The sequence below is a fragment of the Cydia splendana genome, chromosome 8 (genome assembly GCF_910591565.1).
Source record: "Cydia splendana chromosome 8, ilCydSple1.2, whole genome shotgun sequence".
Lineage (NCBI taxonomy): Eukaryota > Metazoa > Arthropoda > Insecta > Lepidoptera > Tortricidae > Cydia > Cydia splendana.
The window spans coordinates 5,698,975-5,724,989 of NC_085967.1; the positions used below are offsets into that span (position 1 = coordinate 5,698,975).

Below are 26,015 nucleotides of genomic sequence, written 5' to 3' on the forward strand. Positions count from 1 at the left end.
AACAATTCCCCATTTGCATAAAAGTCCTTCGTTCTGTTCCACCCGATATACATGTTTGGCTTAAGTTTGTGTTGGGGTAAAATAACATGGCCTCCAGTATTTGCTTTTAAGTTTCAGTGCAAAAAGGGGACGCGTCCTAATTTCGTAGTTGAAACAATGTGCGGATACAGTTTGGTCGCTGCCCCATTATGTGCTCGGGCCTTCGGTACTAATTACACTTTGGCCGGAGCCCAAGCGGGGTCTCTAGGGCACTTCTTGATTTATTACCGTTCACCCGAAACGAAACACTTTAAATAATTCTGCGCGATGATATACTCGTGTGTTATCGTTAACCCCTTTCAGTAACATATCCGATAGGTACGAATACACTCAAACGATAAATATTAAAAAACACATCGAACTACAGCAAGATTCAAAATTGCATGGACACATTAAAAATGAAGCCCATTCATACAGTCGCCTTGCAATTTAGCCGTTGATTTGTGGGGGTTTTCAGAAAAATTGGTACCATTTACTTTTTTTCGAAAAATCATCAACATTTGGGTTATTTAGCCTCAGAATCACGAGTACTATTGAATGAGACAAATAAAAAAAGTGCCTCAGTTTTTCATACAAATTTTGGGTGTCAGTTTTGTAACGGTCCATACAAAATGTATGTGAAAATGGCTTACAAAACTGTATTTTTTTTGGAACATATTTTTGTGTTCTTTTTTAAATCGATAACTCCTCGTGATTCTGAGTAGAAATAACCCAAAAGTTGATGGATTTTCGAAAAAAGTTAATGGTACACTTTTAAGTGAAAATGCCCTTATACATAATATATTTTCATGGTAAATTGGAATGGTGTTCTAAACAGGTACATAGTTACAGATGAACAAATAGGTATCGTAAATTATTTCAGGGTTTCTATTGGAACATTAATGTAAAATGGTTTGGGTTCCTATTAGGTATAGGGAGCTCCAATTGAAATGATTAATTAGAGATAATATTAATATAATAGAATAGAATAGAATAGAATAGAATAAATGTTTATTGTATAACTGTGTACATACAAAGGTGGTAATTTACAAAAGTAATAAGTATCAACAGTTGCCTGCTAATGATATGTCTCCAGCGTTATGTTAAATACATTTGGATTATTTGAGGATTTCGTTTGCACGATGAATGGATAATTGATATATAAGCAGTATACGTATTGTAGATAAGGACATTGATTATTTTAATACTTTTATTTTAAATATGCTATAAGAATTAAGTTTTAAGTTATTCATATTTGTTAGGTATTTATTGTATCAGGCGTAGGCAAGTCAGAATCTTCTATACATAAAACTGAATCTATAATAGCCATAAAAGCTTCTAAATTACCTACTATAGATACTAAAATTACAAAGATGATCCTTATCGCGGCTAATGATCATTAATAATGAACACTTATCCAGAATCAACTTTTCGCTTAATTGCAATTTGGCGAGGAGCCAAACCAGCTCCAGAAACCGCTTTAAAATTGTTTAAAAACAAGCCACCGTTAAAATCGTATTACAACGACGATAAAGTACTAGTACCTATTCACACTGCACCATAAAAGCAGAATTTAACCGTACCGAATATAATTTGTGTTATAATATCGTTAGGATTATAACATTAAACTATTTCAAAGTATAATTTGCATTTACAGTGAATGGTTATAGTTTTGGAACCACCGCCGACGCTGAGACGGAATTTGCATTTATTATACGAGGTAGAGCAAACGCTGACACTTAGATAACTTTTTGCAGTCGTTTTGCAAATGACGTTCCAGATTTGTATAAAAAGCACTTTACTTAGTCGGGATATTTTAAATCTTACCTCAACTTCTAGCTGAAATCCGTGTAGTGACTGCAAAGTCGCCGGCTGCAGGAATGTTCCAAAAGGTGATGTCGTGAATTCAACTAATAATTCAGGTCCGCTCGATATCGCTTCAGGGACGGCGACCCCGCCGCCACAAAACTTCAAAATAACAGGATCTCTCGTCGTATAGCCGTCGTATACGGTAACATAGTCTTGCACTTCGTCGCATTGTTGCCAGACTTTCAGCTCCCGCCCATTGTTTCCGCGCTCTTGTTGAGACGCGGCGTACAATGCCTTCTGACTTCTAATTGAGACGAGCTGACCATTCGGCTGTTTCACCACAATTAAAGCGTGTTTTCCTTGAGGCACTTCGTGTTGTCGCACGGCGTAGTAACAGGTCAAGTTTCTGGGGTAAACGCCTGGGAAATTTGGCGACTGTAGCCTACAGTTTTTACGATCGCAGTCGCTGAAGATCCGCGAGCAATAAGTTCCGGAGATCAAATCCCCGAGGTAATACTCGGTTTTTGTCGTTCTAGCGACGTTCGTATCTTCACCCCGTGATATGTTTACGGGATAAGGCATAGGCCTGAGCTTGAAAAAAGGACGTTCTGAAACGAGAAATTGTTATGAGATTTGTAAACGCTTTTTGTAGCCTATTTCTCTTGTTTTTCCCGTAAGAAAGTAATATCTCTGTGTGACGTTTTATTTATTATACGGTTTATGGTTCTAGCTGAATGTGAAGCATAAAAGAGACGTATGTAATTTGCAAATACGACATAATACTAGTAGCGACTAATGTGAATATGTTTAATTAAATTTACCTGATGGAGGGGTTCCTCCAAATCGTACTGTGGCATATTCTCTTCTCAGCACCTTGTACGCCATACGGAAATCAAAATTGTAATTGTTCTGTTCTTTCGATAAGTGTAGTAAGCGTATAATGAGCGTAATGGATTTTGTTTCGCTGTAGTATATGGACGGGCCCCACGAGGTCCCGCACCATGAGCCGCCGACTTGGGGCCTACTGGCCTCTTGGATCTGCATGTAGCCATCGGGACATCCATCTTCTGTGAAGGATGTAAAGCGACCGAGAGTGAAACTGTCGAATAACACCTGTAAAGACAAAAATAGTTTTAACCTCGTTGTAATCCTCAAACTAAGGTCTTCAAACTAGTCAATTTTTTACCTACAACCTAATCAATTTTTTAAGCTCATAGGTAGAAAATATCCAAGACTGGAGAACAAACTATTCGTGTTCATCACATAAATACCGATATGCCCATATTGCTAAATCTATTATTGAATAATAGGTAAGTATAAATTTAAATTCTTCTTTTTATTTGTATTAACTATTGTAGGTATTGTAGGTACAAGTAGGTAAACATTAAAATAGTGCCGAATACAAGTCATCAAAGCTGATAATAAAAATCCTGGCATAATTCAACTCATTTCGACAAACGCAAACACTTGAAATATGTTAAAATTCCGAATATGCAAGAATTATTTTTGCCACAAAAGCTCGGTTTGCGGCCAAAAAGGGTTGAGGAATTTACCTAAGCAACGTTTTATATCATAATTGCAAGTGGGACCCCAGCACCTTTTTCATTAGTACGTACAGCCCTAAAACAGAGTACATACTTACTTATTTAATATTACAAGGCATGGTCGACATAGGTACGGTACTAACTACAATGATGTACTTAGTACCGTACCTATAAGTACCTTGTACATTTCGTTACAAAGCGATTATAATATAATTAATGTAGAAAAAATTAAGGCACTTTAACAGCGTCAAAGTTAAAATGTATGTAAAACAGATTTTTGTTGTTGTTAATGTTTTTTCGACAATAAATTCGTTTTAAACCAGTTAATTTAGATACCTACCTATTCTGCGAAATAACGATAAAAATATCATATATACGGCGATAGCCGTAATAACCAATTTGCATGGTGAGGCAATGCAGTTCTAGAATTTATCGATTACAGTAGTAGTTTACTGGAAATATGCATACTTTTACTTCAATACCTATTCTAAACTTTCCGGAGATATCTCTGCGTTAACATTAGTGTCCGACCGAAACATGTTTTTTTGCCGAAACCGAAACCGAAACCGAATGTTCGGCTTTGGCTCTAGTTTCGGCCGAAACCGAAACCGAAACCGAACCTTTTGTAGACTTGTTAAAATCGTTGAAAAAATATAACACTTTAAACTCTCGCGTTTTGTACACATATTTAATTACACCAACGGGTCTACCGCGATATAATTTCATTGTTTTTACCTTTAATTCCGACGTTTCAGCTGAGTTACACCAGCTGTGGTCACGGAAAGACTGACCACAGCTGGTGTAACTCAGCTGAAACGTCGGAATTAAAGGTAAAAACAATGAAATTATATCGCGGTAGACCCGTTTGTGTAATTAAATACGTTAAAAAAATGTCATAAAACCGCTTTTACACCCATATTATGGAGCTGTCAACACCCAATGTCCTTGAAATTGATGTTACTTAAGCAGTTTTTTAAGAAAATTACTAGAGTTAGACCAAGATAATTCTGCAACGATTTTGATAACACACGCAGTGCAAGTGTTATTTTAAACGTCAAAACTTCTATGAAATTATGAGTTATGACGTATAAATAACATTTGCACTGGTTGCACTGCGTATGCTATCAAAATAATTGCATAATTTTCTTAGTCTAACTCTATTCATTCACCATCAGTCAAGCTAACATGTAGATACAGGGTCAACCAAAAACGCGAGCGCAGCGAGCGCGAAATTTTTTGCTAAAATATCGCAAGGCCGGGTACCGATCTTCACCTGGGCCTAAAAGTCCGAAGTGTCCCAGTGAGGCGAACTTTCATGAGAAGTCAAAGCCGCGCTTCAGGCTTCAGGATAAGTAGTTGAGCACAGACTCCAACCAATGTCCATTGTATTAAAAAGCGAGATATTTCCTTGAGCGCTGGTGGCCTAGCGGTAAGGTCGCAGGCATAAACCCCAGCTCGTACCAATGAGTTTTTCGGAACTTATAGGTATACGAAATATCATTTGATATTTACTATTTGCTTTTCGGTGAAGGAAAAACATCGCGAGGGAGCCGGACTAGTCCCAATAAGGCCTAGTTTACTCTCTGGGTTCGAAGGTCAGTCTGATGGCAGTCGCTTTCGTAAAAACTAGTGCCTACGCCAATTCTTGGGATTAGTTGTCAATTGGACCCCAGGCTCCCATGAGCCGTGGCAAAAATTCCGGGATTACGCGAGGAAGATGATGAGTTTTCTTATTATTCCTTTGCCCATGCCCAGTAACATGCGACAGTGCTATCTCATTAACTCTGATACAATTAGACAGTGTGCACGTTATAGGTATTAACAGCCTCTTAAGACTGCGTCTAGTGGCGCCCTCATTAGTGGAATTGTGTTTTGATAATAAACCAATTAATTACTGTACCTATACATGAATCAGTATATGTAGGTACATATTAATATTGTTGTCCTACTTATTCCCCAACTTTTGGTCTTTGTCACATAGTTTAGTTTCATAGTACGAAGTACCATTTCGTAAGTTTCGGCCCGGCCGAAAGGTTCGGCCGTTTTTTGACCGAAACCGAAACTACAGCCGAAACATGATTTTTTGGCCGAAACTGGCCGAAACCGAAACCGAAACCGAACCTTCGGTCGGACACTAGTTAACATGCTAAGTCATTTTAAATTTCAGCAAAACCCAGAGCTGCCTTAATGCGATAAACCAACATCCATCTTATACCGTAAATAAACCTCTACTGAATCCACAATTTAGTAGATTTGTTTTACGTTGAAGTTACAGTTTAATGTACAGAGCTCCGAGGCAGTTGACCAAAATAGAACTAGGCAACGCGGAAAACGCAATTTGAGGGTGCAAATTGCATCCCGCCTGTATCTACTGGATAAAGTGTCGATAAGGATTCGACTCCGTTGAGGATTTGTGCTTGGCAACAAAGAGAGGACAAATTTTATAGCAGGCTCCTGCGGCCCGGGTCGATTGAATGTATTTTAGCGACGATTGCTCAGAGATTTTTTGCAGATGCTTTTGCTTGTACACAATGGCTGCCTAAATTTCAAAAGAATAGACATGTTATACGTAATTATTTGCACTTAATTTTTTATAAATATAGGGGTAACTTTAGGCAAGATAAATAATAATTAATTTTAAAGGAATAATGCTTAAAATAATTACCAGGGTTATTTTTTCAACTGTCTAATTTTATTAGTGTCTTAATTTCTTATTAGAAGAAGGATAAGTTTTCCCCTTCAATTCGAAAAAAGTAGGTTATAAAACTAATAAACAAATAATCTAGAAAGAATTATGTTTCACCTTATAGTTTGTTATAATATGTGTTATGTATATGATATGTATTTCAGAAATATCTAGGTGTGCCCTTGATTTTATTCTGACGTATCATTCTCGCCAAAGCTGATTCGGATAGGATCCAAATATATTCCAAAGCAAGCAAGATGAAGCAAAAAGGAACTGACATTTATAAACAAAACGTGAAGAGAACGAAATTGAACTCGACGCCTTTCGACATATACGCGTTATTCGCGTGGAAAATACAATTTGATGTCGCGAGACACGGTTCTCGCGAGTCTTTGATGAAATTTAAATGTGCTACCGCCAACGAAAACGCGTCGTGGCATTTCAATTTCCGTGCCGAGTGTACACACGTGGTGTAAACAGGTTACGACCTAAGCTGGATTGCAGTCTAGACTTAAATTTGCCATATCTACCAAACAAGATGGAATTCTATTACAATTTTGCTGGTCTGAATGAGATTTTGATATTGCTTAGAAGGGATTGGTCGGGCTATTTTTCAGGCAAAAATATGAAACTGTATTGGCAGTGAGTCTCAATTTTTATTAGCGAGTTGTTAATCGAAACAATAGTTAAGTACATAATCACTTAATAAAATGAGTTCGTTAATATTTTCCAAAAAACATAGGTTTCTTTCATTTTATGCAGCACCGTAGAACTATATAGCTACGTATGTAGTAAAAGTGAAGTATATCTCGTCGGTACTTAACGACCCAGAAATATGCAGGAAAAACTCAATCGAGGTGCTCCACAAAAGTTAACTGAGGTATACTTTTGTGGAGCAACACTGTGCAACAGTAAGTAACTAGGTAATAGGTAACTTACCTATGTCCACGTGGTGCAGTGTTGTTTTACAAAAGATAAACTGCAGTGTGGATGCCCCTTCGGGTGGCAATTGTCAAGTTTGTGAAATACGGCCCTGGGGCGCGTTTCTCAAAAGCCTGTCATTTGTAATACAAGTGGAAGTCCTTGTCTAACAAAAGGTTCAAAAAGTGACATCCGCTTGTATTACATCATATAGATAGGGTATGCTTCAATAACATAAGCTATGCCGATGACATGGTACTGTTGAGCCCGTCGGTCGGTGGTCTGAGATTACTTATTGAGAGGTGTGAGTCATATGCCCTAGCGCATAACCTTAAATATAATGTAAGCAAGAGCGAGTATATGGTCTTCAAAGCGGGAAGCAAGTGCCCATCACACATCCCACCCATTTGTTTGAATGGCATGCAACTGAAAAGGGTTATCTCTTTTAAATACCTTGGGCACTTGATAACCGACGATTTCCGTGATGACGCTGATATCGAGAGGGAGCGGAGGGCCTTGGCCGTGCGGGCCAATATGATAGCTCGCAGGTTCAGCCGGTGTACAGCGCAAGTAAAAATAACATTATTTCGAGCGTTCTGTACATCGCTGTACACCTGCAGCCTGTGGACTCGATATACGCAAAGGGCTTTTAACGCCATGCGCGTACAATATAATGACGCGTTCAGGGTACTGTTGCGGCTGCCTCGGTACTGCAGTGCGTCCGGCATGTTCGCTGATGCTCATGTGGACGGATTCCACGCGACACTGCGCAAGCGCTGCGCCGCGACGCTCCGCAGGGTGCGCGACAGCCGCCACAGTCTCCTGGCCGTTGTTGCTGACAGATGGGACAGTGGCCTGATAAGGCACTGGTCCTCTCTGCATTTGTCATTAGTACCTAAGTTAGTCATTTAAGTTTATTTTTAAGTTAACCTTAGCTATAAGTTTTTTAAATTGTTAAGATGTACTAACAAAATATGGACCATGTTTGTCTGAAATAAATGCATTTTATTTTATTTTATTTTATTTTATTTATTTTTTATTTATTACAAGTTACAAGCTTTTGAGAAAGGGTGCATTCACACTGCAGTTTATCTTTTGTGTAGAAACACTGTGCACTGGAACGGGCCCCTGATGTGTTGCCTTCTAAAAGACAAATATTTTACGCTTCTATAAACCCATAGGCGATAACTTCTGAGTTTAGCAAGTTGTGCAAACAGAACTGTTTCTAACTATTAATAGACTACGAGTTGCTTTCAAAGTTAAGAGCTGCGACACACTAAGTTCACCCAACTTTGCTTGCATCGCCAGAAAACTAGACGGGGAAAAATCAACACGATTTTCTACATTAATAAAATGTAGATAACCGTGAGTAAACATGTTTTTCGCTTGAAAATGTAGTAAAGTTTTCATCTGAACTCTGATTTCACGTTTCATCGGTATTGAACCGCAAAAATATAAATGAAAGAAAGTTTTTTCACACAATGTCAATATTATGCTTAGGTATTTATGTAAGTTGGATTTAGTATTTTTCAAACTGGAAGGATACGTATCACCTATCAAGGTACCATCTCCGTACAATTTCTAACCTAAAAATTCCAAATGTCGCAAAATTATATTGAATTGACGTCTATCAGCGTAACCTTCCAGCTTGAAAAATATTATAGTACCTATTTGCATATTCATTTTTGGTAGTTTTTAGGGTGTAAGATGTCAAAATTCAAAACAAAAACCTTATTCATCAAATAATGAATAATTCATAAAGTGGGTAGGTATGCACTTTTGCAGCTGTGTTTACATCACGATGTTGATGAAAAGTATTTTTTGTATTTTTTTGCATGCGTGCTTTTATTTAGGTTTCCAAATTTGAAACTGTAAAATAAAACATATAATGTAGCTACGAAAACTTGAAACCCAAGATTCAATGTGACTGTATTGTATATACCATAAAACGCAGATATACCTTCTGGGTCTCTGTCTACTAAGTCCACAAACCAACAGAAGTCCTGTTTCCATAAGCAAGTTACACACATCAGTTTACTCATTAGCCCCACATGCCTGCGAATCCCTGTTAGACTAATCAATGAGGCACTTAGTCTTACACAATTCGACCTGAATTTGAGCCGCTCAACTTCAAACTCGGGTAAATCTATCTATCAAATTATGCGATGTTGGTATTAAGAAAAGGTAATAGGGTAGATACAGTGAAACCTGGTTAAGTGGGACCTGGATAAGTGAGAAACCTCTATAGCTGGGACTCATGGTGCGGTCCCGACACTTTAGCACTGAATTACCTCTGTTAGTGAGATAAAACGAACCTCTATAACTGGGATTAGTTGTTGTAATTTTATAGTTACATTTACCTCTATAATTGAGACAGAGAGTGTATTTTACCTCTTTTACTGAGACTATATTTATAAGATTACATTTTCCTAATTGTTTTTTTAGAATTTTATACGAATTACCTCTGTATCTGAGATAACGTCAATCTATGACCTCTCTAACTTGGACTTTATTGATCTATTTCCGTATACTTACTAACTCTTAGTCTATCCACAAATTCCGCATTTGCTTAATTGTGTTTAAACGACTTCAAGTTTCATTTAGTTACTTTATGTAGTTAAAACTATCGAAACGAAAGCTGAAATCTTGATAAGTAACACGAATAAACAAATTTTCATTTAATAAATTTCTAAGAACCAATGAATTCCGTATCAAATTTAATTGGAAAATCTATCCTTTGGAAAATCATTCAAAATAAATTCAAAGAAATATTTAAACAGACTTAAAAAATATTTAGGGACAAGGATTATTTTACCTAAACATTTAAAGATAATTACAAAATACCTTATTAACCACCTCTATAACTGAGATATATCCTCTATTCTCACCTCTATTAATGGGACCCTCTGTAAATGAGACAGAAATGTATTTGTACCTGGCTAACTGAGAGCCTGGGTAAGTGAAATACCTCTTTAAGTGAGACAAATCTGCTCGTCCCTTGAAGTCTCACTTATCCAGGTTTCACTGTATTTGCTGAGAGGGTCGAATGGATTTACCCGAGTTTGAAGTTAAGCGACACATTTAACATTGTTAGTTAAAACTTAGGTAATAAAGAAAATAGAGGGCTCGCATTACGTGTATATTAAAAACAGTGTTTAGGATACAATACAACTAAACGTAGGAAACTATTATGAATATGAATAATATAACTGAATGGGTGAATAAATGTATTTCATCTAAATCACACAAATACTCTTGATATATTAAAATAGTAAGTAGTTTATATCACTGAATTTAAATTTAGTGCTCAATTTATGAATTTTGCATAGGGTAAGAACTCTCAAATAAAATAAATAACATATATTATTCACAAGCGGACACTAAAATTTTTATTACAAACAAAACTACCCAGTCTTATTTCACAAGCTCCTTATTTAGAATTCTCTTTCAAAAAAGTCCTTGAGGGGCCTGAGGTTTATTCGGATTCTAATAACTAGTTATGAATTTGATCTGGAGGACAATTCAAATGTTAATTTTGCCTTAAAAAAAGACGTCATTTTATTTTCATTCGCCCGTGCGTCTCGCACGCGCCAATACATGTACGAACACACGCGAATAACAACTAGTTGCCCTCTTCTAAATATCATGCAAAAGTGCATACCCACTTTATGAATGAAATTCATTGATAAAGTGGGTACCTCATCATCATTATTCTTAAGAGCCTAGCTCTTGTCGGTGGAGTAATCGCCATTCCGTTCTTCTCTCTGCCACTGTTAAAGTGGGTACCTTATGTACTTTTGCAGCTGGATGTACGTTCAAATTGGCCTCTTGAATTTGTTATCATATGATCTGCCACCTATCAAACGTCACATGTTTGGTGGAAGAAAAGAATCCTTATTTACCGGAGTAGACTGCGGCTGCCTCGGCCGCATTCCGACTGAAGTGGCCGCCTTTGTCTACATGCTGGAATAATTCTACTTATTTCGCGTTTCTCGTTAATAATATAACAATGGAGCTTTTAAAAGAGCAGTACTGAATTTTTCGCGCGTTCTGCATGCTTGGAAGCTGAATGGTTGTACAAATGTTATATTTAAATTAATATAATTAAATTTATTCTGAACGCAAACGAGAATTATTTTTGATCGTATCAAAACGATTGTGACAGCACTGAAATTATGAAATTTAATCGGATTATGTATACACCGTGTTTTTTTTGATTTCCGTTAATTTCAAGGGTGCATTCCTGAGCTTAAATCAAGTAATTTTCTCAAAGACACCGATGTTCTAATTAAGTCCATTTCGGAGATAATCCATAATTTATTTTTTTCCTATAAGGCCTCTACAAGCGTGTACACTTGCCTTAGGGCCGGCTTACATATTGATTAGTGTTTAGAATGAGTTCATACATTTGCTACTAAACTTAAGTACAATCTCGGTCGATTGATGTACGAAATGACATTGATATGTCACAGATTTCAATTGTTTGGTTGAGTTAAATGTAATGCCCGTGTTACAACAACGCTATATGCTACATTTAATTACTTTTTAAACAAAAAAAAAAAAAAAAAAAAAAAAAAAAAAATTTTTTTTTTTGAAAATTAACTATGCCATTTAGTTCTTATAAACGTACTTAACTATACCCCGAAGTTAACGGAATTCAATAAAAACACGGTGTATAACGCGTAAAATGAATTTAAAATACATCTCGACGATTCGAAGTTCGAAGTGGTCAACGACCCAATGAACGGGGATTTTTTAAATTAATGATAATGATAATTATGGCGGTAACCGAAAGACAAACACAAAACACCCAAACAACATTTCCCAAAATCAATTTTGTTTATTTAAATTTATTATCGTGACAATCGAATTTAAATGCAGTATACGAGTACTTCGGAGTACATTTGTTCGCCACGGCCACCTGCCTGTTTTGCAGTCGTGGTTGCCGCTCCCGTATTGGCTTATACAGCCATGAAAAACGTTGTCGCCCTGCCAGATACTGTTTGTATAGTCTGCGATAGACCGAAAGGCCTATGATGATAAGCCTCGTTTAAATACCCATTTAATCCCCAACTTAAATCGACCCTGGCCAAACCTGTCGACCCGGTTAAATTGCTTTGAATAAAATAATCTTTTTTAAGCTCTCGCTGTATAATCTACAATATCTACCATTATTACAGAGTTAAGGATGACTCAGGCTAGACCGGGCCGCGACCGGGCCGAGGCGTCCGAGGTGTCATTTTCTATGACGGCTGATCAGTGATCACGTGGTTACTTTCCATAGAAAACGAAGCGCTGGAAGCTCCCGGTTGCGGCCCGGTCTAGCGTGAGTCATCCTTTAATGGTCCTACTCCACTTCACCATAAGGGGAGATATTTTTACCCCAACCGTCCATTGTGCTATTCAGGCTTTTTTTAAATCACTTCACGCTTCTATGGCCACCCTTCACCACCCTCCACGCAATTTTCCATAACTCTAATAAAACCCTGTACATATACTACCTATCTTAGACTCCGTACTATGAAGCATTTAAGAAGACACGTGGTCACCGCTAACAACTCATAGATATAGACGTTTTTGTACTTGTAAATTACTTCGCCACACAATTGAATTCTACTCCTATTTATACCACTCACTAGGCAAGGCAAATGTAGGTCTAGGTAGGTCATGTATATATATATATATATATATATGTATATAGGTCATAAACTTGGATATTCATACAGTATGGTGGCGCTCGTATGTTAAATTAGTAGAGAAGCCCATTTGACTTCCATCAATAAGATTGTGGCGATAGTAAATCGTATTGTAATATTATAAAGTTTGTCAAGCCATTTCCGTCAGTAGAATAAAGCGGCGAATTTAAAAAATGTAGGCGCGAATGGTAATCGTTCCATAGAAAATTTGAATACTACGTCTTTTTCTACTGATAAAGTAGTTTGACCGGCTATATACACGCCTGCATTTCGTAGCGCTTGACAGTTACTAACATATTATCACATCACTCGTCTATAATAACTGCCAAGTGCTACGAAATACTATTTTCACATCACCTATTCGAAAAATGGCTTTTTCTTCCCCGCTAGGAGGGATCAAAGTGGCACTTTACTTCCCTGCTAGGAGGGATCAAAGTTGTACTTTTCTGTTCTAGGACACATTTTTTTTTTCATTTTTACATAATTTTTTTAGCTTAAATAGTGTTTTGATACATGATAATTTCCTCATTTTTTTTTTTCCGCATAGTTGATGTGAAAAGCAGTATGTGTCACACGGTATCAAAATTATTTCGTCTTGGGCGTTAACACTTCAATCCCTCATTACGCTCAGGATTCTCACTACGTTCGGGATTCTATTGTAGAATCCATCGCTTCATTCAGTATTCAATGTACGCCCTTGACGGAAATATATAATTTTGATCCCTTGTAACACAAACTACTATAGTTATGCTTCATCGGAACTGAAAAAAATCGCTAAACTCATTGCGTAATTTTAAAAAAGCTGAACTAAAGTAGGTACTTAATAAAGAAATACATTTTGATGAATATCCTAATAAAACCAATTATGTTGTTACAGAGGGACGTGATGTAAAACATACCTAGTTGCGTAAGTGCAAAATATTGTGTTACTGTTATGCAAATATTTCTTTCAGTGTCATTAAGTAAATGGTCTCTGAATAAACCCCTGCCTAACACAAGCTGAAGCTCACAATATAAAAAGGTCACGTTTTTCAAGACGAGACACGTATGAAACGCCAAGCGCGGCATATGAAGTCGCTTAGCATTCCAATTTTATTTCTGACATTACATTTTCTAGCGAGATTTTATGCATCACTATTTGATAGAGAAGTTATGTGTTTCAAATCTTCATGCTGGACATAATTTATCGTCATGGCTTTTGATATTTATGTTACGTGTTTGGTAGCGTTAGAGTCGGGCCAAGCCTTTAACTTTGCTTGGAATTTGAATGAAAAAATATGGCAATGTCATTTTTTTATGGAAATGTAACGTTTATAATAACACTCTCCTTGTTAAATCAGTACAAAGTTAGATTAGACGGACTCTTGTATATTTACCAACAACTGAATGGGACCCTAATTAATATTTGTGTACAGGAATTGAATGTTGCCGTTTATCTCCTAAACTACAATTGTAATTGAATTGTTATTTTCTATTCTGCCGTCCTAGTCTAAAAGGCAGTTTTTCGACAAAAGCTAGTTTCGAGATAATCGCAAAAAACCAACCCAAACATCTTTCTTGAATTTCTACGAAACGGAAAAACTTTTTCCATTTTTTCTTTTTGTATGTGGTAGGTATATATATGTACTTATTTTAGGTATTTATAGTATGTTTCTAAACAGCTCAGTTTTTTTTAATTTTATAAAAAACACTTTAGATTAGTATTAAGCTTAAAAATGTGTAGGTCGTACTAGTCAAGAAGGCGGTAAACATGCGTTATGCGGCGTTCTAACTTAGTTACGAAGTAGAAACTAGGTGAAAACGCCGTATATGTCACATGCTGCCTTTTTGCTTAGTAACAATGAATAATTCCCACTTGAAATCCTAAGTTAAAAGACCTTATAGCAGCTATTCGGCCTTTTTGGTTAGTATACTAGGAAAAATTAAGATTTTGTCCAGATTTTCGACTAGCGTGCTAGTGTAAAAAAACGTATACCACCAAAAACACTGAATATACGGTTTTATAGATTAGTATTTATGGAAGAAATGGGAATTAAAAATAGACACGTAGTTTAAATGTTTATTTATATACGAACAAAAAACGCCATACTACTAGGCTATTATTAAAAAAACGAGATCCAGCGATTACTTTTTGGATTATAATCTTAATTACCATACAAAATTAACACATAAATTGGGTTATTCCCACTAGTTACCATCAAGTTGTTACCAGTGGTAACTAATGGGATTTGTTTCCCAGTAGTTACCACTGGTAAAAGGTGGGATTTTTTCCCCAGTAGTTACTACAATTTTGTTAGGGTTCAATAAAGCCTTTATTTTTATAGTATTCTACTTATACTGTGTTTATTACTATTTAACTATAACAACTTGATGGTAACTAGTGGGAATAACCCGATTTATATGTTAATTTTGTATGGTAATTAAGATTATAATCCAAAAAGTAATCGCTGGACCTCGTTTTTTTAATAAAAGCTTAGTAGTATAGTGTTTTTTGTTCATATAATAAAAGACATTTAAATTGTACTGTAAAAAAATGCTGGTGGTAACTACTAGGGAAAAAATCCCACCATTTACCAGTGGTAACTACTGGAAAAAAACTTCCCAGTAATTACCACAAAACTGAGTTGCTGGTAGCTACTGGGAAGAAAGGTGGGAAATAAATTCCCAGTAGTTACCACTGGTAACAACTTGGTGGTAGATACCTAACTGGTGGGAAAATATGTACAAATTTTTAATGTGTACAGTCTTTCTGATTTTATTTGTATCATAGGCTAGATTTACTCGACTCTACTAATGACATTACATGTAATTCTAATGAGCATGAGCAACGAATCTTAAAAGAGTGCGCAATAAGCTCAGCCGAATTATTACTTCCCATAAAACCGGAGATTCGTACTCATTTTAAAACAACGTGTTGGATTGTAATAAATTGCACATACAATAACATAAGGTATATCTATACCAGTACCTAATTAGTTTATATTCCAACAAAACTAATGAAATAGAGGAAAAATAAGTTTTGTATGAAAAACTTATACTCGCTGTATTTTTTTAACTATGGTATCTGAAGCTACACATTAATTACAGGCATAGATATACCTTATCCTTTAGTGAGTACAAAGTTTTAGAGCAATCTACCTAATCGTTTTAAAATGAGAGCGTAACTACGTTTGTATGGAGATCCCCGCTTGCTGCTGACTTAAATCTTAGCAACCATCTATCTTTGTAGGTGACCAGTTTTCGCATACACGTAACTCACAATAATACATAATGTTTTACCGAATTCGTGGCATCTCTAATAGTTATTTTAGTTTGTTATCAATAGGCATCGAATCATCGAGAGTTTCATCGCACGGTAAGACGTTAGCGAGTTGTGTAGTCTACATTAGCAACAAAATTAAACTCGTATTAATTCCTGTACATACTATGTCATTTATTTAATTCTAAAACGCATTTTAGCGGTTGTACCTAATTAAAAATCAGATTCAAATTTTAATAAACATATTTTTCTATAGATTACAATCTCATAGCTTTTACTATTTTAACATACAACTATTACCTAATACACAAACATACCAATTTATTTTAAGATACATATTGTTTTTTTATAAAACCCACTTAGGTATTTAATGGCCTAATATATATATATAACTCTCAGTTGGTTTTTGGATGGACCCAGGTTCCATACAAAGATGCCCATGGTCCTTTGTCCTGGTTATCTAAATACTTAGGCGGAAAATGTTATTCTGTCCATAAGAATTCTCATTAAATTTCCCTTTAAAACATTTTTCAATAAGATTTAAACTCTTTGTAATGTCAAATACCTACTTGGCTTATAGGGAATTAAACCCGATACAATTAGCTCTAATATAAATTTGATTTTATTTAAATAAAAGCAGTCAAACCGTCGAATGAAAAAATAAAACTTAAACAACGTTTGCTGTAGAAAAGTACGTATGAACAATTTCATCATCACAAACTACGCTAGAAAGATGTATTTGCTGTCGAGCGTAAGTATTTGCGAGGCAATTTTAACGTATATACCTTGATAAAAATGATAATACTCGAAGGTACTGATTGTAAACACTACATATTATTGATAACATATGATGGTAATGCAATAATAAAGTATTTTTCTTACTTTGGCGTTCGGTCAATATTTCGCGCGCAAAATGCCACCTCCGCTCGCATACCGGCAGCCACAAGCCTGCGCTTGCGGCTGACGGCTTTTACTTAGAATAAGGGTGTCTTTCGGCGCGCGGAGAGCATGACGAAGGTTGGAGCATATACTGCGTTATAGACTAGTAAGACGCACTTTCAACCATTATAAAAGTTTGTTTGCGTTTAATACGACGTCCATACAAAATAAGAAGAACGTATAACATTTATACGTTTCTAAAGACTATTATGGTGACGTAAAAAAGTTAAGTGATACTAGGCTTAAATGACGTATGAGACATTTAAACAAAAAAAAATACTATACGATTTTTTAGACTAGTATCAGATCTAAAATTTTGCTAAAGATCCTAATCTTACAGCGCGTATAGGGTGTTTTACGTATTTTTAGCCTAGTTTTTGGCTTATACGTTATTTTAGGCTAGACATGGTGGATAAGATTTTACGCAAACCAGAGCGTAAAAAAACGTATAGCTGCATATACGTTGTTTTAGCCTGGCTTTGTCAAATAGTCGCTTTTTAGACTAGGAATGCTTAGAAAATTAGTGCAAATACGGTCTTTTTACGATATTTTTCTCGAAAACTAAGCCACTTATCGGAAAACGGGCCAAAGTGGTCGATGCATCTCGATCTCTACATTACGAATATCACAAAAAGTCAATTTTGGCAAAATGTCGAAAAACTGCCTTTTAGCTTAGGAGGGCAGTATTAAGGTTGCCGTTTTCTACGTTTTGTGATGCTTTTAAATTTTGAGTTTAGCCTTTGGTAATTATTAATTAATTTAAGTGGTTGTCTTAACTAATTCCAATTAACTGATGTCAAGGATTCTGATAAAGGGCAAAGAGCTGCCGGGATGTGCATAAAGACATAAAATATTTTTATTTCAATAACTTATTTTTCTTCGTATTGGAGAAACATTTTGGACTTACCTACTGGAGACAGTATAAGTCACATTAACATTTCTGATTGGCCATCATATAACTACTTTGTGAAATAACGTCCTAGCTACATCATGCCAAAAAGTGACGGCATCGTTAGCCGCTCTATTAGATGTCATTGTTGAGTTCTGAATAGAGCACTTGACGTTGCCGCAACAGCGTCGTCGTCAAAAATTATTATACGTGTTTCGCCTTATTACAATGGCATAAGGCGCAACAGTGTTAACATATTTTTGACATCGACTCAAATATCCTTCTATCTCCTTTCCTCTCTAGTTACAAAATGAGAATAAACGAGACCACACGATCACGGTCAGATTGAACTATTTGCGTGTCTGAAGTACAGGAGATTGAGATGGATCCTTTAAAAAAAAGATTTAAGGAGAAATTCGTGATCACGGTCTCTGTAGGAGGAATAAAGAGTGACATTGTTATAATATTGAAGACTTATCAACCATCTGTGTAAAAGGAATCTTTGGAAAGTATCTACTTTATAACCAATTAAGTTGAATAGGAATTACAAACCATTATATATACTTATTTGTGATTATTCTTGTGAACATCCATATTCCTTTCCACCAGATTAACCCACAAACTTTTCCGAAGTCCCATTTTACAAATTTAATCATCCATAACTAAACAAAAATATTCTATTCCAATGACAAATTTAACCCTCTACAGACAAATTAATCCCAAATTTTAACATAAATAAGCAAAGTACGCTACCTACGTACTATACAAACATACATACGTAATTAAATCCATATTCCCTTAGACACATAACGTGGGCGTTCTCATTACGTTATTCGCAACACAAACAAATGGAAGCTGTCATATTCTACTCGTGTCTAAAAGCTTTGAGATCCCACTACAGATTACTTGCTCTATAGGCTGTATCTTTAGGTATTTAAAAGAGAGTAAACAAAATCTACCTTCAAATGGCTTCATAAGCCAGTTGAATGTAGATGAAAACATTACATGATCAAATAATGTAGGTTAAAGTCAGGTCGTTCAATGGCCGTCCAGGTGGTTGTGTATTTGGTTGGTTAATCAGTAAATGTTATAACTACCCGAAAATGTACAAATTATTTGTTTACTTTTATTTAAGTACCTAAAGATGCAGACTATTAGATGGAGCATGTTTGATGACTTGAACACGCGTTTTGGTATACTGCTTATATATTAATTAGGTAATTACCATTACACTCCGTATTGTTGCGGCATTTAAGGTCCTTGCTAAATTGGTTGTCCAATACTTACGCTATAGAATTTCCAATTTAGCAAGAACCCTAAATGGCATTACAATCCCGTGTGGTGAATATACAAAACGACCACTTGTCAGTTTCGTCCACATTTATATACGACATGTAAGTATGAGAATAAGCCGTAAAGAGTAAATACCGGCATACAGCTGAGATGATATATGCAACGTGTCAAAGGCTTTCTCGCGATTAGACAGCTGTTATTTCATTTTCCCCTGAGAATAAAGAGAGATTTTCCCCGAGATAAATCGGATGTTAGGTGGAATAAAATAAAATAGAAATGGAAACAAGTCATCAACTCATCTCTTTTATTCTCTTTTTTATGAATTTAATAATGTAGGTAGGCAAAGGCACTCGATGCGTATAACGTGCACGTGCACTGTGTGCACATTGTAATATGTAATATGGATGCTTATTACAGACGGCTCACCACTTGCGTGACGAACGCGTGCTCGACACCAACATTTAAACGCACGCGCACGTGCACAGATCTACGCACACCCATCCGGTGTGATCTGACCTTAAGTATTTATGAGCAAATATAGTTCAAAAATAGTCACCTGCACACAGAAAAATAACTATTTATCTTATCATTTGAACTCAATAAAAAGGGTCAATGCAAAAAGAACGCTCGTTACAGTTTATTGCCAGATTGCCCATGAACCACGGACGTAAAAGACGTTTTAACGAGCCTTATCGAGAGATAATTTCATATCGGAGATACCGCACGCGAGTAGTTTGTGATAAAATTCAGCAAACACCTTTTTTATGTAGTTATCTAAAATATTTGATTTAAAGAGTGTTGTTTATCGGAAAGTGTGAAAGATGGCCGCTTGTGGTTTAAAAATGTCGGCAAATATTGAAGACAAAATATTTGTGGTGACCGGCGGTGCTGTTGGGGTCGGTGCTGGAGTTGTCAGGGCATTATTAGCAGAAAATGCGAGGGTATGTAACACTGATAATAAATACATTTTTAATAATAATAACTTAAACATTACGACTTAAAACTTTTTGGGAAACAATAGAGACCCTGATAAAACACCTACGTAAGTTTTTAGATTTAAGTGTGAATTGTAAACATACATATCTGAGATGAAGAAGCGAAATGAATGTCACTATCACGGTGATACACATTTAATTTGACTTGAAATCTATATTTTGACATGAGTTTTTGATAGATATGTATCTAGCCGGATAGGTCTAGGTAAGTACGTAAAGAAAACCCACGTCTCGAATGATAGATCTTTTTATTACTGATCTGTGTGCGTCAGCAACACGCACACCATTTAACGGTGCGTACATGCATACGCAGCTGTTTTATTGGTGCTCTCTGAAAAATAACAATCTATTAAACAACGTTTACACCGTTTACAACATACTCACAACTCCTACTCCTAACAGTTAATAACAACAAGTAATTTCCCCAATATTGCAGCACGTCGCTTACCTCGATATTAGAGAGCGCGAGGGCGAGGCGCTAGAAGCCGAACTCGCCAGGAACTTTGGCGCCCTAAGAGCCAAGTTCATAAAATGCGATATTGCCGACGAGCATCAGCTCAACTCGGCGTTCACGCAAGTTATAGACAAATATCGTCGGCTAGACGGTGTCGTTAATAACGCCGGCGTTTTGAACACCGATGAGACGCTGTACTTTAAGAAGATCATTGACATTAACTTTGTAAGTATTATTAAACAAACTTTTTAAATCGTGATTACTAAATCGAGAAATTGAGCATACTTTTATCATTTTAAAGAAGTACCTACTCATAAGTATTCCGCAAAATGCGAACCATAAATGTTTTTGCTATAATCAATATAATCATCCCATGCAGTATCGCAAGTCAAAGAACATTCTGTTTTAGCATTATATTCTTAATGTGTACATATTATTGCTTCCGTTACTAACATATTAATTCTCCCCTTGTGTAATAATCACACTTTCCTACTTCATGTTTAGACAGCCACAATCCAAAGTTCGTTAGTGGCATTAGACTTAATGCGGGCCGACAAAGGAGGCGCGGGTGGCACAATCCTCAATATTTCTTCCTTAAGGGCTCTCAGAGGTGACAGTCAGCTACCTGTGTACGCTGCCACAAAAACCGCGGTGCTTCATTTCAGCAATTCCATTGGGGTAAGTTCTACAAACTGCATTATGGAAGTTTCTACATGTTCATTTGATCAGTCCTTAAGGCGAACTTTGCTCTTTGCTCAGTTTCAACTCAATAAGTATGAATATATAGTTTGTTGATTTTGTGAGATTTTTCTTTGTTGTTATATTGTGTTTGTGCGCATGTTTATTTTTGCAAAATAGAGAGAATATCTTGTGCATTTTGTTAGAATAATATCATAAATTATAAATATCTTTACAGGGAAAACAGTACAATCAAAAAACAAATGTGAGGGTTATGACTGTTTGCCTTGGTCCCACTGATACTGCAATCCTACACAGAAACAGCTTGATAGATGATAATGACTCTGCATTCACATCCAACGCAGACGAAATACAAAGGTAAAAAAACTTGTATGTACATAGGTATATATTATAATCTTGAAGGCAAAAGATGAGATTATAACGAAAGACTAACGGAAGAATAGCAATATGTATATTTGAAATAGTATGTTGTCCAACATAAAAATTTATGCTAAATATTAAATTTTTCGTACTTTTAATTTTTCTTGCACCTATTACTACTTGTTCTCTGTTTGGCCCGAGGGTTAACTGGTAGAGAATGCCTTCTGGCATTAAGTTCGCCTTTTGTACAATTTTTACTGTGCAATAAAGTTTAAATAAATAATAAAGAGTAAAGGATCGACTTAAAAACCAAACCATGTTAATGTTACACACAAGTCAATATTACTCACGAAGCGAAGCGAATTTCGTTGTTCCTCATGAGTATTCCTCCTATTCATATAATCCTAAATCCTGATATATGCAACGTGCCAAAGGCTTTCTCGCGATTAGACAGCTGTTATTTCATTTTCCCCTAAGAATAAAGAGAGATTTTTCCCGAGAAAAATCGGATTTTTGCGGTAAAGTCTCCGCCAACGTAAGTGGGGTTCATAAACATTTTTTTACGAGTTTTTCTTTGTAGGGTTGAGTCGGCTGTGACAGGCATTATAGAGGTCATCCGAGGAGGCCAAAATGGAACTACGTGGATGGTTTCCAATGACAATCCAGCTGTGGACATCACAAAAAACGTCAACGAAAGCTATGAAGTTATTGCCAAAGGTGTCAAAGATTTGTTATTGCGACCATGAATGTATTTGTTAATTAACACGCAATCTTTGTTTCAACGTTACTAAACTTACGGATCTGTGATGTACATTCAAAATAAAACCGATTCATTTTCTCATTTGCACATTAACATATCAGATACATTTAGTATCCTAAAGAAAAAATAAATTTCAGGAAAACTTATCGATGAACTTGGAACGGTTATTTAAACGGTCTTTGAATGATAATATTGGTTCTTCTTTTGAAAGAGCGATCGACGCCATCAATCGGACGTTAAATTTCTACTTCCATTTTACCTTTTTCGTTTATATTTATTTTCTATTATTGGGGATGGGCGATTTTTAAAATGTATTTTGTTCATCGTCTTTTAATAAAAGATTTATTGACGCATAAAAATCGAGTTCTTTCTTTCCCTTCAGATATTTAACCTTTGAAATTTTGAGGGTTATTCATAGTACTCGAGTAAATGCTCCTCGTGTAAATATAGAGAATAAATTCCTTGCAAAATTGTATGCAAAAGCGCAGTAAGTCGGATAAATATCTTGGAATACCAACTTAAACACGCATCGCAATGAGGCATATCGCAATCGTTAAAGCAATTAAGCGTCGGTGTTCTAACTGGGGACGTGGAGTTGGCAGCAAAGTGCAGTTGTCGCTCCTCCCCCAAGATCTGGTTAATTTATGATCCAGAATTAGCCTTAATCTAGACCGCTGCGCTTCCAGGCGGAGCGACACAAAAAGGGACAAACACGTTGTCTAACTGTGCGCTGAATTCTGGTGTAAAAAGTTATTTTTTAACAATTTCAAACGTAATTCGCTCACGGTTTAGTGGATTAACGGTGCGCGGTACAAGAGAGAAATATTCAATCACTGGGTAGGTCCATTTACGCGCGAAACTGTTTTGGGTCAAACAGATCACTGTGTACTATAATATAAAGTATAAAGGTAAAACTAGGGTGTTATCGCGAACAGTACATTTTTCTCTCCTGTGGGCAATAGTTAACAGCTTGTGGGCATGTAAGCAATGATTTTATCATAGTTCTCTAAATAAAAGGAGGACCTTTTCACGTGGATAAGGGTTAAATAAGAAAATTAGCCTTTATAGCCCTTAACTCTTGTGTATGTCTACAGGAAAGACATAACTCAGTGATCTGTTTGACCCTTTTATAGCTTTATCTTTTTCGATGTACGTTAATTTAACACTAGAATAATAAACAAATTGTCTGTATTGGAAAACTTACCAACAATTTTATTAACCTTCCTAGGTATAATGATGTCTAGATTTGAAATCTAATGTGAACGTGTGACTTTTTCATAAACATAAAATACATATGTGAGTAGATGGTAGCTTTACCGCAAAATGTTTATTTTTAACCGAAGTTAAAAGTTGTGCTTTTAAACTTCCGTAAAGATTTTAAGTAAACTTTCACTGATGATACTTACAGTGAGTGGATCTTTTAGAAGTTGGAATATGAGTATTTTGACGGTGTAAGTGGACTGGTGTTTGCGCTGTGTTAAGTAGAAATACTTTTTAGCAGTTTATAACTTTAAATGATCATGTTTGGTGTCCGAAGTAGCCGAAACTGGAGGTCCCGGGTTTGAATACCGGGAAGGGCATTTATTTGAGTGTTTGTCACGAATATTTGTTTCTGAGTTAAGTATGTTTTTTACTTATGTATGTAGTACCATCTAGTATCGTCCAGTACCCACAACACAAGCCTTTTTGAGCTTAGGTACTGTGGGACGTAGGTCCATTCGTGTAATATTGTCCAATATTTATTTATTTATTTGTATTCCATGTTAATGTTTCATTCATTTCTATCAATTGTTGTAGCATAAAATTCTAATCGAAAGATCAGCGCTAGAAGCCACCAGCTTCATACCGAAATGAGGCCATTTCGTTGCTTTGTGACCCCTTCTCCTTTCTACTTTTTGCCGTTTGTATATTCTATTTTGTGTTCTCTTTTGACATATAATTATTTCTTAACTTTATTTATATCTAGAAGATAAGATATTCAAAATGGCAAAACCCTAAACAACTTATTTGTATAGGTGTATCGCAACATATTTTTTTTTCATTAATAAATGAACTAAACTAATTAATTTGAATGTCGTTATAGGTACCTACTTATCTATCAAGTCAGAAAGAGCTGTTCAATAATAAACGAACTTCTTTTTTAAACATTCACTGATTAAGTATACCTAAATAGAAAAATAAGCTTACCACAAACAATAAACAAAGAGAAAATGTTATACTTACTTTAGCACACATATAGATAAATCATCAAATAAGTAAGACAAATGAATGAAAGATTTATGATCGCAATATAGTTTCTAAATAGAAAACTTTTAGCATCAATTGTTTCGAGCGCTCAAATAGAACAAGAGCAATGAGAGAATCTATCGGTTTATGGTACGTAAACTAAATTCGTTGTTCCCGAAAATCAGCAAATTCCAATAAACTGGTTGACAAAAAGATAAAAATAAAGTACCTACGTTGAATAACAAACTTTGAGCTGAGTGAGGGCTTTATTTCAAAAATAGTAGTAAATGGAGAGCTAAAATTTATAAGTAGGTAAGTACCTAATGAGCATTTCTATTGACGCTCTATCTACAAAAATAAATTCCTAATTAATTAAAGGGAGTCCCCAACTCCAGTTCTCATAAAACTGTTTAAAGTCTCAGTAATGGTTAAAGATTCAAACTTGAACCTGGGAACTCAAACCACACCACAAACATCAAGGATTTATACATTCTACAAAATTGGATGACGGTACTGAACCCTTTGGGTGCGAGTCCTACTTGCACATGAACTTTTTTTTAAGTTTAGTCAAAACAAATCAATGTTTACATGAATTTCGGTAAACTAATTAATTTGAATGTCGTTATAGGTACCTACTTATCTATCAAGTCAGAAAGAGCTGTTTAATAATAAACGAACTTGTTTTTTAAACATTCACTGATTATACCTAAATAGAAAAATAAGCCTCCCACTAACAATAAACAAAGAGAAACTTTGATACTGTACTTATGTATTGTAACACGGTCCATTTACGGAGGCTCCGGGCCCAAGAATTACGTCAAATTGGGACTTTGAACCGTAACCTTAATGGCTGTCTTTAAATTATAACCCATATACCCCATAATAATAAATGAAGGCAAGATCTAAAGTGTCGTTCTATGGAACTTGCTAACTATGTAAACAAAAGTCACTAGTAAATTCATCATTTTTGACAGTTTCAATATGGCGGTTTGTTTACATAGTTAGCAAGTTCCATAAAATGACACTTGAGTTTAACAACTCTATTGTTTTCAAAATTGCGTGTTGGTTTAACCGTAAGTTGATTGATCATTGTAGGTACGACATTCTTACTTTAATATTCACATCACACAAAATTTACTTAAGAGTTAACAAACGAAGAACGTAACTTCGCTTAACGTAACGCTCTAACGTAAATTGCTTGACGGCAGCTCCGTTCTTGTGACTCTTAAATCGTCACTGTTAATTTCACTAAAACGTCTGCAACATATCGCACGCTTTCAGCACAGTGTGACCATCAATAGCAGCAGTAATAGCATTGGTCTAATGAGTACGGCCTGAATAGCACTGTATCAATGTGACGCAAACGACGATTGACCCAGTTCCAGATTCGACGGAACCACGGCACGACAGGTTAGTGCTCATATAGGCTTTGTGGGGCTTGTTACTTGGAAAATGCTTATTACGTTT

The 26,015-nt window shown here is 35.8% G+C and overlaps 2 protein-coding genes across 2 annotated transcripts in view; one reads left to right on the plus strand and one right to left on the minus strand.

The window, feature by feature from the left end:
- The window catches only part of LOC134792739 (uncharacterized), a 123,575-nt gene that overhangs the window by 9,693 nt on the left and 87,867 nt on the right, over nucleotides 1–26,015 (minus strand). Inside the window, exons 4-5 of the mRNA XM_063764038.1 lie at nucleotides 2,649–2,940; nucleotides 1,846–2,435 (exon numbers count right to left, since the gene is read on the minus strand). Coding sequence (XP_063620108.1) covers nucleotides 1,846–2,435; nucleotides 2,649–2,940 — 882 coding nt within the window. The remainder of the gene's footprint in view (nucleotides 1–1,845; nucleotides 2,436–2,648; nucleotides 2,941–26,015) is intronic.
- LOC134792742 (15-hydroxyprostaglandin dehydrogenase [NAD(+)]-like) lies at nucleotides 19,697–22,315 on the plus strand. Its single transcript, XM_063764045.1, has 5 exons — nucleotides 19,697–19,995; nucleotides 20,486–20,728; nucleotides 21,008–21,181; nucleotides 21,420–21,559; nucleotides 22,143–22,315. Exons 1-5 carry the CDS (start codon nucleotides 19,876–19,878, stop codon nucleotides 22,306–22,308), a joined length of 843 nt encoding a protein of 280 aa, XP_063620115.1. The 5' UTR covers nucleotides 19,697–19,875; the 3' UTR covers nucleotides 22,309–22,315.